Source organism: Phocoena phocoena, chromosome 5 (assembly GCF_963924675.1).
Source record: "Phocoena phocoena chromosome 5, mPhoPho1.1, whole genome shotgun sequence".
Classification (NCBI taxonomy): domain Eukaryota; kingdom Metazoa; phylum Chordata; class Mammalia; order Artiodactyla; family Phocoenidae; genus Phocoena; species Phocoena phocoena.
The window spans coordinates 7,474,635-7,489,598 of record NC_089223.1 but is presented as its reverse complement, the minus strand read 5'-3'; the positions used below and the strand labels follow the sequence as shown (position 1 = coordinate 7,489,598).

General features: G+C 42.0%; 2 protein-coding genes across 4 annotated transcripts in view; one reads left to right on the top strand and one right to left on the bottom strand.

Moving 5' to 3' along the window:
* The window catches only part of ABCG2 (ATP binding cassette subfamily G member 2 (JR blood group)), a 139,475-nt gene extending 133,438 nt beyond the window's left edge, over nucleotides 1–6,037 (top strand). For all 3 annotated transcript variants that reach the window (XM_065877124.1, XM_065877123.1, XM_065877122.1), the window contains 4 exons: nucleotides 565–719; nucleotides 2,852–2,941; nucleotides 4,008–4,090; nucleotides 5,822–6,037. In XM_065877124.1, coding sequence (XP_065733196.1) covers nucleotides 565–719; nucleotides 2,852–2,941; nucleotides 4,008–4,090; nucleotides 5,822–5,969 — 476 coding nt within the window. In that variant the 3' untranslated portion in view covers nucleotides 5,970–6,037. The remainder of the gene's footprint in view (nucleotides 1–564; nucleotides 720–2,851; nucleotides 2,942–4,007; nucleotides 4,091–5,821) is intronic.
* A 6,399-nt stretch (nucleotides 6,038–12,436) lies between these two features.
* PKD2 (polycystin 2, transient receptor potential cation channel) overlaps nucleotides 12,437–14,964 on the bottom strand; it is a 49,055-nt gene continuing 46,527 nt past the window's right edge. Inside the window, exon 15 of the mRNA XM_065877606.1 lies at nucleotides 12,437–14,676. Coding sequence (XP_065733678.1) covers nucleotides 14,440–14,676 — 237 coding nt within the window. The 3' untranslated portion in view covers nucleotides 12,437–14,439. The remainder of the gene's footprint in view (nucleotides 14,677–14,964) is intronic.

Here is a 14,964-nt window from a genome sequence, read left to right as displayed (position 1 = left end):
TAATTACAAATAAAGAAGCATGAGTGTTACGTGGAAAAGTGCTTACGCAGTGAGCCCGTAAAAGAAAACTGCAGGACTTCCACAGTGGCGCAGTGGTTAAGAATCCACCTGCCGATGCAGGAGACACAGGTTCGATCCCTGGTCTGGGAAGATCCCACATGCCGCGGAGCAGCTAAGCCCGTGCGCCACAACTACTGAGCCCGTGCTCCGCAACAAGAGAAGCCCCCGCAATGAGAGGCCCGTGCACTGCAACCAAGAGTAGCCCCCGCTCGCCGCAACTAGAGGAAGCCCGCGTGCAGCAACGAAGATGCAACACAGCCAAAAATAAAATAAATATATTTTTTTAAAAACAGAAAACTGCATATAGCATATAGCTTCCTACAGTTATATCGGGGGGAACAGTGAAAGTGGTGACCCGGGGTGGTTGGATAGAGGATGGACTTTTTTCCATCTGATCCTAGTTTCTCAAAATACTATAGTGTTAAAAAAAAAAAAAAAAAATACTATAGTGTTCTTTGCACCGTGACGTAGACAGTTGGATTAACCCCCTCTTTGCTCCCCAAGGATTGAAACCACAGGTGGAGGCCTTCTTCATCATGATGTTTACCCTGATGATGGTGGCGTATTCAGCCAGTTCAATGGCACTGGCCATAGCAGCAGGTCAGAGCGTGGTATCCATAGCAACGCTTCTCATGACCATCTCTTTTGTGTTTATGATGGTGAGTATGAACTGGGCTTCCCTGAGACGTAATTATTTCCCTTTGTTCTCCCCCCGGATTCACCTATCCTGTAAAAAAAAATCCTTTTGCTTTAAGGAGGCCGTATATTGAAGTATAGCTTATATTATTAGAGAACGTACCAGCTTTTTCTTCACCTTACCCAGCCTTCTTTGCTACTGTTCTAAGATAGTTGTTATGACCTTAGTTAACATGTTGTTACCGATGAGCTTTAAAAAGATGCCTCTTGGTGACATATCGTGAAAGCTTGATCAACTGGAACTTGGAAAAACCAGAAAAATTTTGATTTTTCAAATTTAAAAAAATTGTAGAAATGACAGGCTCATTGTTTGACTTCCCTGCTGGTGTGAGAGAACTGCTGGCTTGTTTAACTGGCCGCTGAGCTGGTTTGGTTGGAGGAACTACTCTCCAAGCCAGGGAGGAACTTAGTTCCGTGAAAACAGCAGCGTGCGGCATGGGCCTATCTTGTGTCCCTCCAGTATTTTGAAAAGGAGTGTTTTAAAAATACTGAACAACTCCAGTACTAGGTCCCCTCCTTTCTGGGCTCCTGCATTCCTTTATGTCAATATATTTCTGTTTACCTTTTTTAAACAGCTATTTAATCCTAACCTCACGTGGCCCTACGTTTTTTTAAATTAATTTTTGGCTGCATTGGGTCTTTGTCGCTGTGCACAGGCTTTCTCTAGTTGCGGCGAGTGGGGGCTACTCTTTGTTGCAGTGCGCAGGCTTCTCATTGTGGTGGCTTCTCTTGTTGCGGAGCACGGGCTCCAGGTGCGGCAGGCTTCAGTAGTTGTGGCACGCGGGCTCAGTAGTTGTGGCTCACGGGCTGTAGAGCGCAGGCTCAGTAGTTGTGGCACACGGGCTTAGTTGCTCCGCGGCATGTGGGATCTTCCCGGACCAGGGCTCGAACCTGTGTCTCCTGCATTGGCAGGCGGATTCTTAACCACTGCGCCACCAGGGAAGTCCCCACAGCCCTACATTTTGCACGCACAAAGGTGATTCAATAGGTGAAGGGAACCAGTTATCACATTTCCTCACTAACATCAAGTAAACAGGAATGTGTAGCCTATTTACTTAATCCACATGCCCTTTCTGCTAGAGTAGCAGTACCTGTCTTTAAAAGGTAGGTAATTAGCACCAACTCTTGTCAAAGTTTAATTCTTCCATTTCTGAGTTTGAAAAGTACCAACCTGAACAGTATTGAGAAAGTGATCAATTTTGTGTATATTTTCTATAATGTCATCTAATAAATAAGATGTTCTTCAAATACAAAAATGTTTCATTTGATATATTAGATGCTTGGATTTGTTTTTATTTAAGGGTTTGTGTATAGAACTTTATAAACCAGTCATAAGACCGTATTTTACTCAGAGATGCTGTCTTATGTTTTGAGCACTTGGTTAAGTCAAGTTTAAAACTATGTAGTCACACCAGGAACACTGTCATTGTTATGCCCGTCCCAGCATGCCTTGTGCCAGTTAGGAGATGTTTTACGTGAACCTGTTCTCGTGTAGCCATCTCTTGCTGGAGCAGACCTTCCTGGAATTTCCATTGTAATACTGCTTTTTGGTAGCTTTAAATGAAGGTATTGACCATATTTTATGCTGTGCTTTACCATATTATGCTGTGTACCAGTTCCAGTCTTTGGGTTATTTTAAGCATGCATTTTGAACCCAAAATTATTCCTAAAGTCACACAGAGATAGAATGCAAACCCTTGTAAATATTACTGTGTTAATGGAAATAGGGGCATGAGGTGCTCAGGATACGTTCGGGTGTGTTTATTGGTGGGAACATATAGTTGGTTGTATCATTAGAGCAGTCAGTACTTACTGACCTTCCACTGTGTGCAGTTACAGAGAAAGTAAAAGCCTCAACAATTAAAAAGCTTCCAGTTAAATAAAATGTATATTGTTATTCCTTTAGAACCCTAAACAGCCTCAGCTCTAGAGAGATACACATATACAAAGAGGATAAGGTAAGTCTTCAGAGTAGTGGAAGGGATTTCAAGGCAGAAGTGTTCACAAGGCCGTCGGGGACTTAAGGAGGGTATTTGCTAGAATTCTTCATGAAATCACTCCACCAGTTCTGATTCTTGGTACTTGTTTTTTGTAGATATTTTCAGGGCTGTTGGTAAATCTCAGAACCGTTGTGCCTTGGCTCTCATGGCTTCAGTACTTCAGCATTCCTCGATATGGCTTTATGGTATGTTCTCCTTGTCTGTCGCTTTGACTGGTTCATTGTTCCCATTGCTGGGAACAACCAGAGTAAAGCCTAAGCATCTCATGTCCCCAGCCATGGGCTGTGCAAGTTTTAGGACAATGAAGGAGAGCTTCCTGTTAAGCCTTGGGTCACCTTGATAATCACCTGGGGTTTCTCCAGTCGCCCTGTTGTTTGAGGGAGGTGAAGGATGGGGAGATAACTTAGAGTAAAGGACAAAGATTACTAATTGATATAAAAAATACAGTGTTTCAGTTCATTAAAGAAATTAATGAGAGGATGGGAGCCTAGAATACATTTTTGTGTGTGTGTGTGTGTGTGGTACGCGAGCCTCTCACTGTTGTGGCCCCTCCCATTGCGGAGCACAGGCTCCGGACGTGTAGGCTCAGCGGCCATGGCTCACGGGCCCAGCCGCTCCGCGGCATGCGGGATCCTCCCGGACCAGGGCACGAACCCGTGTCCCCTGCATCGGCAGGCGGACTCTCAACCACTGCGCCACCAGGGAAGCCCTAGAATACATATTCTAACTTGAAAGGGAAATTAGAAGAAAAACAAAGACCATACCGTACAGCCACTACTGGCTTTAGAAAGCTAATCAACTCCAGAGAAAACTGTACCTTAATATAATATAATTAAGTTTCTAATTCCCAAGAATTATAAGTGGTTTGGATGAGAACAAACCGGAACAATACAAAAGATTGTTACTATAAATTAACAATAGTCATTGAGTACCACTGTATCATTTTAATTATAGTGTTTATGGGGTTATAAAATTGGGGAGAGAAGAAGGAAAGAACTGTGGGATAATATAGCCAGAGATCTCTCCTCTTGGCTTTTGTATTAGAGCCAGAATCCCAACCCTTGGCCTCTTGATTGCCAGGAAAAATAATTTTACTTACTTTGGTGTGACAAAGACTGTGAACGTGAAGCTTGGTTTGTTTTTAGAAATAGCAACAGAGATTAAACTCAGGGGATGTGATTGTGATAATTCTTTGGAAACTTTCTGAAATTTAAAACTGTTTTCCTTGCCCTGTTCCCACTTGTGTTACAGGCTTTGCAGCATAATGAATTTTTGGGACAAAACTTCTGCCCAGGACTCAATGTAACAACAAACAGTACCTGTAGCTATGCAACGTGAGTTTGCGTTCAGTGTCTTAATGGGTTTGCTTACTGTTGTGGTGTGATGCAGGAACACCACTGGGCTTAGAGCTGGGGAGTCCTTTCAGGGACACTGACTTCTCTGAGCCTGGATGTTCTCATCTATAAAGTGGGTTGTACGCTAATGCACGTGAAAGTGCGCTACAACTCCTAGGTATTCTATTATGGTCAAAATCGTATTTCAGTTGGAGAAATGTTTCTTATGTGTTACTTGTTTGTTTGGGGCACTTTTAAAAGATCCTTCTGCAGTTTGGATTGTGGGTTTGAGTTTTTCTTTTTTAGAACATTTGAGTTTGAAATGAGCTGCTTTGATATTTGTAGCACGGCCTTAACAGTATCAGAAGTGTGCGGATTATACAAAGCGTATGGATCCATGAACTTACGATCCCTGGGAGCTCAGCCCACGGCAGTAAGAGCTGAAGGGCAGCAGGAGTTGGGGAGAGTGAACGTTTTCCTGAACAGTCCTGACTCACGCCTCTTCCTCCTGCAGTGAGGAGACAACATGAAATCAAAGTCTGCACAGGGTTCTTTTGTTTCTTTTTTTAACTGACTGGGAACACTCCCTGTTCAAGGATGTCTCCTCTAAAGAAAGAACCACATATTTCAGTAAGCAGAGAAGGAAATCCCATTTTTTGTATAATAAACAAAAATGCAGAATTTAATCAAATTAGGTGTTGTTTTAAAATCAAGCAACACTTTCCTTTTCAGTGTTGGTTGTTAATGGTGTGATTTTGATACATTAATTAATGAGAGAAAAGAGAACGCTGGTAGCCTAACTCATGAATATTCAAGTAGAACAGAAGTCATTCTTAATAATAGGACAAATTGCTATTTAGAAGTATTGCCAGAAAACCTCTGTGAAGAGAAGCTTTCTTCATCCTGCCCACTCCCTTTTGGTCTGGGTATAACTTTTTTTTTTTTTTAACTGCCAGATTCCAAGAGCACAAAAACGGTACCAGGCGATAGTTATGCTTGTGCCGGGTATTTTTGGTACCAGGTCCTTTTCGAATCTGTGTCGGGGCTACTCCATCCTGCTCTGCTCCAGCCCCACTAAGGCTTTTTCCCTGGTTTTAGAACTCGCAGCCTGTGTTTCTTTTGTACGGCTAACCTGTGGATAATAAGCTCTCTAAAGAGCTTTGATCATCTTTGTAAGGGCCGTAGATATCATCTGCTCAAGCTGAGACTTTCCCCATCAGGTGTTTAGTGAAAAATTCCTTGATGAATGTTTCTGCCCTTTGAGGAGGGCAGCATCATGGACTTGGAAACAAGTGAACTCGGGGAGGCTGGCAACTTGGTTCAAAGTATGAGTCTGTAAATTTCGCCAAGTTCCTTAAACTTTAGTCTCCTCACCTTTTAAATTTGGTTTGTTTTAGGGATTACCTAAACTATTATATGCAGGTCGCTTCATTGTATCTAGCAGAATCTAGCAGTAAGCACTCAATGACTGTTTTCTGTATACTTTTATGATGCATATGGCCGACCTGTGGGCCCCCGTCACATCCCAATAAAATAGAGTTATAAAGCTAAAACACACAGACACCCACCCACCCACCAAAAAACCCGCCCAAACTGTTTTCTGTTATAAATGAAGGGATGGATATTTAAGACGTGGTAACCTGTAGGCTTTTTTAAGGAACAGTGAATTTATTGAGTGAAATTTGACAGATGCTAAGAATGAAGTCATATTCTTTTTCTGTTGAATTTCAGATGTACTGGCGAAGAATTTCTGGAAAGCCAGGGCATCGATCTCTCACCTTGGGGCCTGTGGAAGAATCACGTAGCCTTGGCATGCATGATTGTTATCTTCCTTACAATTGCCTACCTGAAACTGTTATTCCTTAAAAAATTCTCCTAAATTCCTCTTTGACTTACATGATTTACCCCACATTAAAAAGGGAGCACCTTGATTTCAGTATTCAGTGACTTTTTGGTTGTCTTCTTTTCACTTGCCATCATACTGTTTTTCAGCAAGGATTATTTTCAACAGAAACACTTATAGAAATCACAGTGAACTGAATTATACTTGAAAGAATCCAAGTCATAAACTAGTGACATTATGTACCTCATATTAGTTCATCTAGTCAGACAGTAACCACAGGGAAGAAATCTCGTTTAATTTACTGACCTTAAAAAAATCGAGTTCTAGAAACTTGTGACAAGTTACTAATATTTCTGGTATTGGTTTCTTCCTCCCCTTTAAAATGAATAGCTTCAATATTTATATGAATCTATGATCTTCCATTATTTAATAAATAATAAATAACAAATACATTGATGCTGCAGTAGAAGTATGAAATCCAAACCTTGTTGGCAAAACCCAGTGTCATTTGTGGGGTAAAAAAGCCATTATGATAGAAAAAGATTTTTTTTTTTTTTTTAAAGAAGATGTTGGAGGGTAGGAGTTTATTAATTTATTTATTTTTGCTGTGTTGGGTCTTCGTTTCTGTGCGAGGGCTTTCTCTAGTTGTGGCGAGCGGGGGCCACTCTTCATCGCGGTGTGTGGGCCTCTCACTATGGCGGCCTCTCTCGTCGCGGAGCACAGGCTCCAGATGCGCAGGCTCAGTAGTTGCGGTTCGCGGGCCTAGTTGCTCCGCGGCATGTGGGATCCTCCCCGACCAGGGCTCGAACCCGTGTCCCCTGTATTGGCAGGCAGATTCTCAACCACTGCGCCACCAGGGAAGCCCGATAGAAAAAGCTTTGATGAGCCTTCTAATGTTAAAACTTACTGAAGTTTCCCTCTAGTGGAATTAGAATATCTCAGGGGTCTCAGCTGGGTTTTGGACTACAGGTGTAGAGGGCCAGGAGTCTGGTGACTTACCCTCCTGGGGGGTAGTTCAGTGGTTTGTGATCTCGGTGTGCATGATAATCTCTTGAGGAATTTTGCTCCAATACAGACGTCTGGGCTCCGTGAGCCACACTGCATTATGGTCTCCAGGGCCACCTGCATAAAGAACTGTCCACGGCAGGATTGGTGATTTCTATGATCCTTCCCAGCTCTGAAAATTTTAGACTTAACGATAGAATAACTGGGCTTATACAGGTTTTTTCCTTCCTTACATATACATCTCATTTACTTACACATCTTCTTTTCATTCTGACCTTTCCCAGTAATAGGGAAGTGTTCTTAAACTTTTTTACTGGAGGGTAACATAGGGAAAAGTACAATCCAGTGAGGAGGAACACACCTGTGCAACCAACAATGTCAAGAAATAGGACGTTACCAGTGCACAGAAGCCCCCGCCGAGCTCCCCTTCCAATACTGCTTCCTCTCTTCTGAGTTATTTTTGAAATGACACTTGTATACTCCCCTCTGTTGCTATTATCAGAACGTCACTGCAGCTCACTTTTGTGTTCCTGTGTGTATAGATACATCCTTAATTAAGCCTCCCACTCCCGTTAATAAACTATCCATTTTGGAATAATTTTAGATTTATTAGAAGAGTTGCAAAAATTATGCAGAAAGTTCCTGTATACCCTTTGCCCAGCTTCCTTTAATGTTAACATTTTATGTACCATGATGCATGTCAAAACTGAGAAATTGGGACTTCCCTGGCAGTCCAGTGGTTAAGACTCTGCCCTTCCAATGCAGGGGCGTGGGTTCGATCCCTGGTTGAGGAACTAAGATCTTACATGCCATGGGACGCGGCCTAAAAAAAACAAAAGCAGAAACTAAGAAGTAGGGACTTTCCTGGTGACGCAGTGGTTAAGAATCCACCTGCCAGTGCAGGGGACATGGGTTCGAGCCCTGGTCCAGGAAGATCTCACATGCCACGCAGCACCTAACCCTGTGCGCCACAACTACTGAGCCTGCGCTCTAGAGCCCACGTGCCACAACTAGTGAGCCCGTGAGCCACAACTACTGAGCTCATGAGCCACAACTACTGAAGCCCATGTGCCTAGAGCCCACGTGCCACAAGAAGAGAAGCCACCGCAATGAGAAGCCCGCGCACCGCAACGAAGAGTAGCCCCCCACTCGCCGCAACTAGAGAAAGCCCATGCACAGCAACGAAGACCCAACGCAGCCAATAAATAAATAAGTATTTTTAAAAAGTTTTTTTTTAAAAAAAAAGACCATGTGGCATGCTTATGTAAGGAAGGAAGAAAGGAAGGAAAGACATTTTTTTTTTTCCCCTGCTGACTTAGAATCTCTGAGGAGTGGAACTGGAAATCCAGGTGATTCTTTGGGAGATACTGAGGGTTGTAATAAGGAGCTAAGACCATTTAACGTACATTTATTATGATTCGATCTTGATCCAGTCACAACTGTGCAACAGTTGTGTTCAAAGCCATCTATGTTGTATCCACCTAAATATCAGAATCACATTTAGAACTAAGTGAGCGCGTTAACATCGCCGGATCTCCAAACCTTTTTTAACCCGCAGAATCATTCTTATACCCGGCAACCCCACAGAACAGCCTTCCGGTCATGACGGTTGAAAGCGGTGCTGCTCGGATCCAGGTGAGGATGTGGCCTCTTGGTTTGGCCCCGTTTCTTTGCCAAGCAGGAGAGCTGAGGCATTGTCTCAGTGATTGAAAGGCTTGACTGTGTACTGTTTGGAAAATCTCAAGCTGTTCCATCTTCGTTTTGCAGATGAGGAAACTTGGGTTTCAGAGACTGTGACTAGCCAAATACTCTGTGGCAGGTTATTTCCTTGCTGAGATTTGGAACGTACTGCCGTAGTACCAGTGCCCAGTCTGTGGGAGTCCCTTCTGTAAACATGTGCAGAAGCCAGGATGGGGACAGTGGCTCCAATATAAGCTGGAAAGTTGTACCTAAAAGAAGTTCAGGATCTGTGAGGTGAATACAGGGTCTGTTTATCTCTACAGTTAGGCAAAAGTTCCCCCACTTCCCACTTTGTCATTCTCCATTTCCCAGGTCTGTGGACTTGATGAACTTAGTCTGTATCTTTCTTATCCACAAAATAGGGATCCTCATAGTGTCTGCCTCCATGGAGGTGTGAAGATTAAATAAGGTAATGCCTGGGGTGCATGTAAAGTGGCTGGAAGTACCTGACTCATAGGACGCGCTCCACACGTCTTAGCAATTACTGTTACATCCCACAGGACGTCACAGTGGTTACTGGCATCACGCCAGTTCATGCATGACCCCCTTGGCGGGGACTGGAGTAGTGCCGTCCTCCAGGATTGTTCTGTGCATCAAACCAGGGCTGGTGGGCCAAATCCAGCCCACTGCCTATTATTTGTAAATAAAACCTTACTGGAACATAGCTATGCTCATGCCTATTTGTATGATCTGTGGCTGCTTTTGCACCATGATGGCAAAGTAGTTGCAAGAGACCATTATGGCCCGTAAAGCCTAAAATATTCACTATCTGGCCTTTTATGGAAAGTTTGCAGACCCTCGCATTAAACCAAGAGTGCCTGTTCCCAACAGTTAGAACACACAGGTCCATGTGCCAAACGACAGTGGCCTCTCTCAGTATCATTCCCATTAAACCCATTTGCAGAATTTATGCTTCCTGTCTCTGTAGCTTTAGGCACTGCTGTACTGGAGTTCCTGAATCCTCAAGAGTGAGGGTACATTTCCACCTGGGAATACAGCAGGGGCTCCACTAAACCCGAAACTAGCAGTATGTCTGCCACTTAGTCACTTTGAGATCCTCACACCGGTGGAACAGCAGGCAAAGGAAGCAGTTACTGCATCGTCATCTCTGTCAGGAGGGGCTAGACTTCACAGCTACATAATGGGGCAGGGGATTCACAGAGGGAACTTGGTGTTTCCATGCTAGGTGGTCATAGTTAACAGGCAGTCTGGTAAAGGACTAGGGAACCAAGGGCTCTGTGCCCTTAGCGATGAAGGTGTGAATCATTCTAACAGGCAAGCAACCTAGTACAACTGAAGTTCTGGCCAAGCATGAGGAACCTCTAAAAAGGACGGTAGAGGAGAGAAGTAAGAAGTAATTCTGGGCTTGTGGCCAGCAGCAGCAGTGAGGACTAAGCAGCTCCACTGCCCCTCCTGTATTGTGTTTTCTAGAGATTCTTGCTGACCTCCCTCAAAAAGTCCAGAGTGCACTTAATGGGGGCATGAGTGCACCGGCATGGTGAATGGGGTAGATGGAATAGATGGCGCTGCCGCTGTGTCATATCTCCTCTGCACCTCTGTTGGGTCGCGGCTGTGGTGGACGGCTCCACGTGAGCTCAGATCATGTTGACGTCAATTACCCCTCCTCCAGCCTGCACCACAAATCTCTTCACTTTTCTGCGCTAGGGCCTTCTCCAAAGCTGAAGGAAACTGCTCAGCCCGCGTGCAAGTGTAGCCTGAAACTGCAGGGGTGTTAACACCCCAGGAGCGCCCGTCAACCAGCAGGGATCAGAGCCAGTGGACAAATGCCCCAGGCTTATGTTCTTCAGATAAGGAATTACAGGAGGCATTCCGCAGCCTTCTCAGAGGTGGAGTTGGGCTTCTGTGCCTACAGAGTCAACTGCAATGACACACCTGTATATGAATTTCCTCCTTTCCTGGCTCACTCTTGTTTCCTACTCCAGGTTCCTAGTATCACCTGAACTCAAGTCCTTGCCTTGGTTTTCTTTTAGAGGATCACAAGCTAAAACATATTCCTGTTAAGACCAGAAACAAGACAAGCATGTCTACTATTATTGCTAGCCTCTAACACGGTACTGTCCGTATTTACAAATGAGCTGGTCTTCTACATAGAAAACCCAAAGAATCAACGCAGAATCTATTAGAGGTAGTATAGGAGTTCAACAAGTATGATATATGTAAGATTAATTTATAAAAAAAGTAGTAATTTTCCTTTATGTCAGCAATAATGAACTAGAAAATATAATGGAAGACAAGATACTGTTCATAGTAGCAATAAAACCATATTAAAGAATGCATAAAATCTTTAAGAAATTTAAGGAAACAGGGCATTAAGGAAGTTCTGAATAGATGAAGAGTTCTGTTTCTGATATTGTAAACACGTCAGTTCTACCCAAACTAATAAATAAATTCAATGCAGTTCCAACTAAATTTCAGCAGGACTTTCTGCTCTCTTTCCTCCTCCCCTACCCTCATGCCCCGGTACCCATCAAACTTGTTCTGACATTTATATGGAAAAATAACAGTACACAAAAATAGCCTAGTCAATAAAAAGAGGGCCAAAGAGGAGAACACATATGAAGACCTTAGCACATATGAAGGAGGACATACTACAGAGTCATAATAAAAACTATTGTGCAGGAACATTCAGAGATGGGTGTAAGAGGCTAAAGGATTCAAAAATAGATACATATGTACATGAACCTGAAATATATCAGTGATGCCATGAACAAGTAAAGAAAATGACCTATTTAATAGAGAGTACTGATATAACTGGCTCAATTCTGTGGAGAAAAATACCTATGGACCTTATGCAAAGTTACTCTTAAGATGTATTCAAAGTGAAAGTAAAACTGTAAGTTTGATAAATAAAAGTTTGTGACCTTACAAAGGTCTCTTTAAAACCCCCAAAACAATACAGGAAAAAAAAATACTGATGGATATTACTATTAACACATGAACACCAAGGAAACACTGACAAAATTACCAGTCTGATGAGAGATATGAACAATCCAAAACTGATAAGGGATTACTATTTAAATCACACAAGGAACTTATGCAAATCAACAAAATAGACCATGACCCAGTGGAAAAACAGACAACGAAGAGAAACACACCTGTTTCCCATTAGATCAAAGTGTACTATCTTAAAGATCTGAATGGGCAATTCACAAAAAGGAAACCCAAATGTTGAACAACTATATAAGGCAACGTTCAACCTTATTAGGAATCAGAGAAATGCAAAATAAAATGACACCTTATTTCAAAACCATTCAGTTACAAAGATTAGGAAGCTGGATGGTACCAATGCTGGAGAGGGTCTGGGTAGAACTGGTACTTTCATGCATGTAGTGAAATTGTAGACTTGCTGCCGTTATTCTGGAGGGCAACCTGCCAGTTCTGGGTGAAATTAAACGTTTCTATGCCTGGGACTCAGCATCCCACCTCTTGTTACGAACCCATGGAGGAACTCAGGAAAAGTCAACAGGGGAATCACGTATGAAGATTTTGAAACAGCACAAGTATCAGAGCCAACCATTCACTATAGGAATGCGTAAGTACAATGCAGTGGCTGTACGTTAGGAAACACTAATATAATCATCAGAATAACTTACCAGAGGTACCTACTGCGGAAGAAGTAATGTGTCGATCGTTGTTTCTGAACATGGAAAGATGCCTTTTGCAAAGTCTAAGCCTTTACCATTAGTCCCGTGATACAAGACAAATTACCCAACTGCTTCTACTTAAGAAACAGACAACTCTTACATCTGCTATTAAGTCTTTATTAGGAAGTAAAGTGCTCAGTATTACACATTAATGAAACTCTTGATTGTTGAGAGACTTGCATATGTAACAACTTCTTAATGATACCAATATAGAGGAGAAGATGATAGGGGAGGGAGAAGGAGGTAATTCTCCGTGACTAAAGAAGAAGAAAAAATACGTAACTTATGAGTAAAGAGAAAGAACTCTGCAAAATTTTACAGGTGAAATGAAAAACAGTATGATAATAAGTATCATAAAGACTTTCTAGTGACCATAATTGATATATGGCACATGGTCAGTACACATGGATGCCACACAATGGCTGCACTTCAAATTGAAGTTTGTTTACATGTAACAACATGGTACACATACATAAATACGTACACTCAATATCCCTGGAATGCAAACTTTAGTACCTAGTAATAAAGAACTTTGTGTAGCATATTCAAAAGAAAGCAAAGATGGAGATGAGCCGTGGGAAATAACTGTTAAAGAAACCCAATCTGTAGCACTTCTGTAGAAGCCAGCTAAAAAAGGCTGGTTTGCTCATGTTCTCTTTGAAGATTTGACTGACATATGCTACCAGTTAAATAAACAACGATGTGAGTTTAAACTACAGTATTAGAAACAGGCCTCGCGGCTATTCCCCAGGTGAGCGTTATTCACCAGCACTGCATCCTCTCTTGCTCTCAAAGGTCAGCTTACTCAGTTTTGAAAAATAAGATTTTCAGTTTTTGTTGAGAAATAGGTTTCTTCCCCATAAATTTGGTGAGGCCCCCTCCTATTGAAAAAAACAAACAAACAAACAAATGCTGCAAACTCAAAAACTTTAGCTTATACCTTCTGATAACGGTTGAACTTCCAGTAACCAAAACTCCTTTTCATTAAATTAAGCTCCACTTGGGTTATAAATTCTAGTTTTGAAACGCAGCGTCAAGGGAATTTGAGTTCTGTGTTCTTAAATTGGTATAAAACTCAAACCTTAGTTTTATAATATTTTATATGAATTTCAAAAGTCCTTAATATTTTGTGTAAAATGAACATATTTACTCAGTTAAAACGTTCAGTACATCCTAAAAGATTTAGTAAGTTGACCTTCCTAGATTAGTTGCAACATTAAATTCAGTTGCAAAGAAGTTGAGCCACATGGGAAAAGACTATACGGATGAATCTTTATATTAAACTAATTATTAGAAAAAAATCAAATTTAGTGATTTGGCTCCTTCCAATTCTACTGTGTTATGGTCAGAGATGACACTGCAACCCACAATTGGTCTTTAGTGGTTTCATGCAGCTCGTTTCAAATGAGTGAAAACAGTGTCAAAATTAAGAGAAATGGTTAGTCCCCCCAGGCATTAGATATGATAAAATAACAAAAAAGCATAGTGTTCAACAACATTTATCGTAACCATTCATACAAATTCTAGCATAATGACTACATACCCATTCTATGGTTTGGGGTTCTTTTCTAGCTCTTTTAGAAAAGTGCACCCCAGGAAGGTAGTTGAAATAAAAGGCTCCTTTCTTAAAAGCAAGCTATGTATTAAGCCCATGAGTGAAGCCTCAGTGGAAAGGAATGCCCCTATTTTCCCTTCACACACTCGGCAAAAATGACAATACTGATTTTTGTGATTGGAGATAAAAAACTCAGAAGCCTTTTCACAGTTCTTTTTTTAGCTTCAAAAGGCCACTTCATTGTCAACTGAGGAGACTCAGTTATGGTACCAAGTGGGCATACCACTCAATATACTTTACAAAGATTTTCTTTTCTGTACTCAATATTTACACCTGGATTTCTTAGATGAGAAAAAGAAAAAACATCTTCTTTGATCCATGGGCAAAGTTTATCTAAAATAAATTAAAGTGCAGAAGAACTAACGATGGGTCACGAAGGCCAGCATCACGTATGGTGGTCAGGGCATATAAATAGTACCTGTCACGCAACTCAGGACAGTCGCCTTCTCACCTACGAAGAACACATACAGTAGCACATGTCCTACACGTGGATATGGGAACTCCCGTTTCCACCTCCACCTTCCATTCCTTCTGCAGACTGGGAGGAAGAAGGGCGGGAGCTCCTGGGGCGAGGCTGACCATTTGGTCCCACCGGTGTGCCTACACCAGGACTTATTTGGGAAGCTGCATCATCGGATTCCCAGCGTTCCAACTCTTCCCGCACCAGTCGTTCCATCTGTTCCCTGTGGATTTCACTGTCACGACCCAGCCTTTCATCCTAATCAAGGAAGGAGAAACCAAGAAGTTGAGGCAGAGTGATGCACCCTCTCGTACTTAGAAGTTGCCTTAGGAAATCTGGGGACCCAATCATCTGTACTTAGGTAAGGCTGGAGCAATAACACCAGCCTTAATGGCGATTCTGAGAAGCAATGGAGTAATTTATAGTAATAAATTTATAGTAATTTATAGTAATAAATTTATAGTAATTTATAGTAATAAATTTATAGTAATTTATAGTAATTCTACAGTCCGGTTAAGGCAGTTCGCATCAGTGTGAGGAGTATTA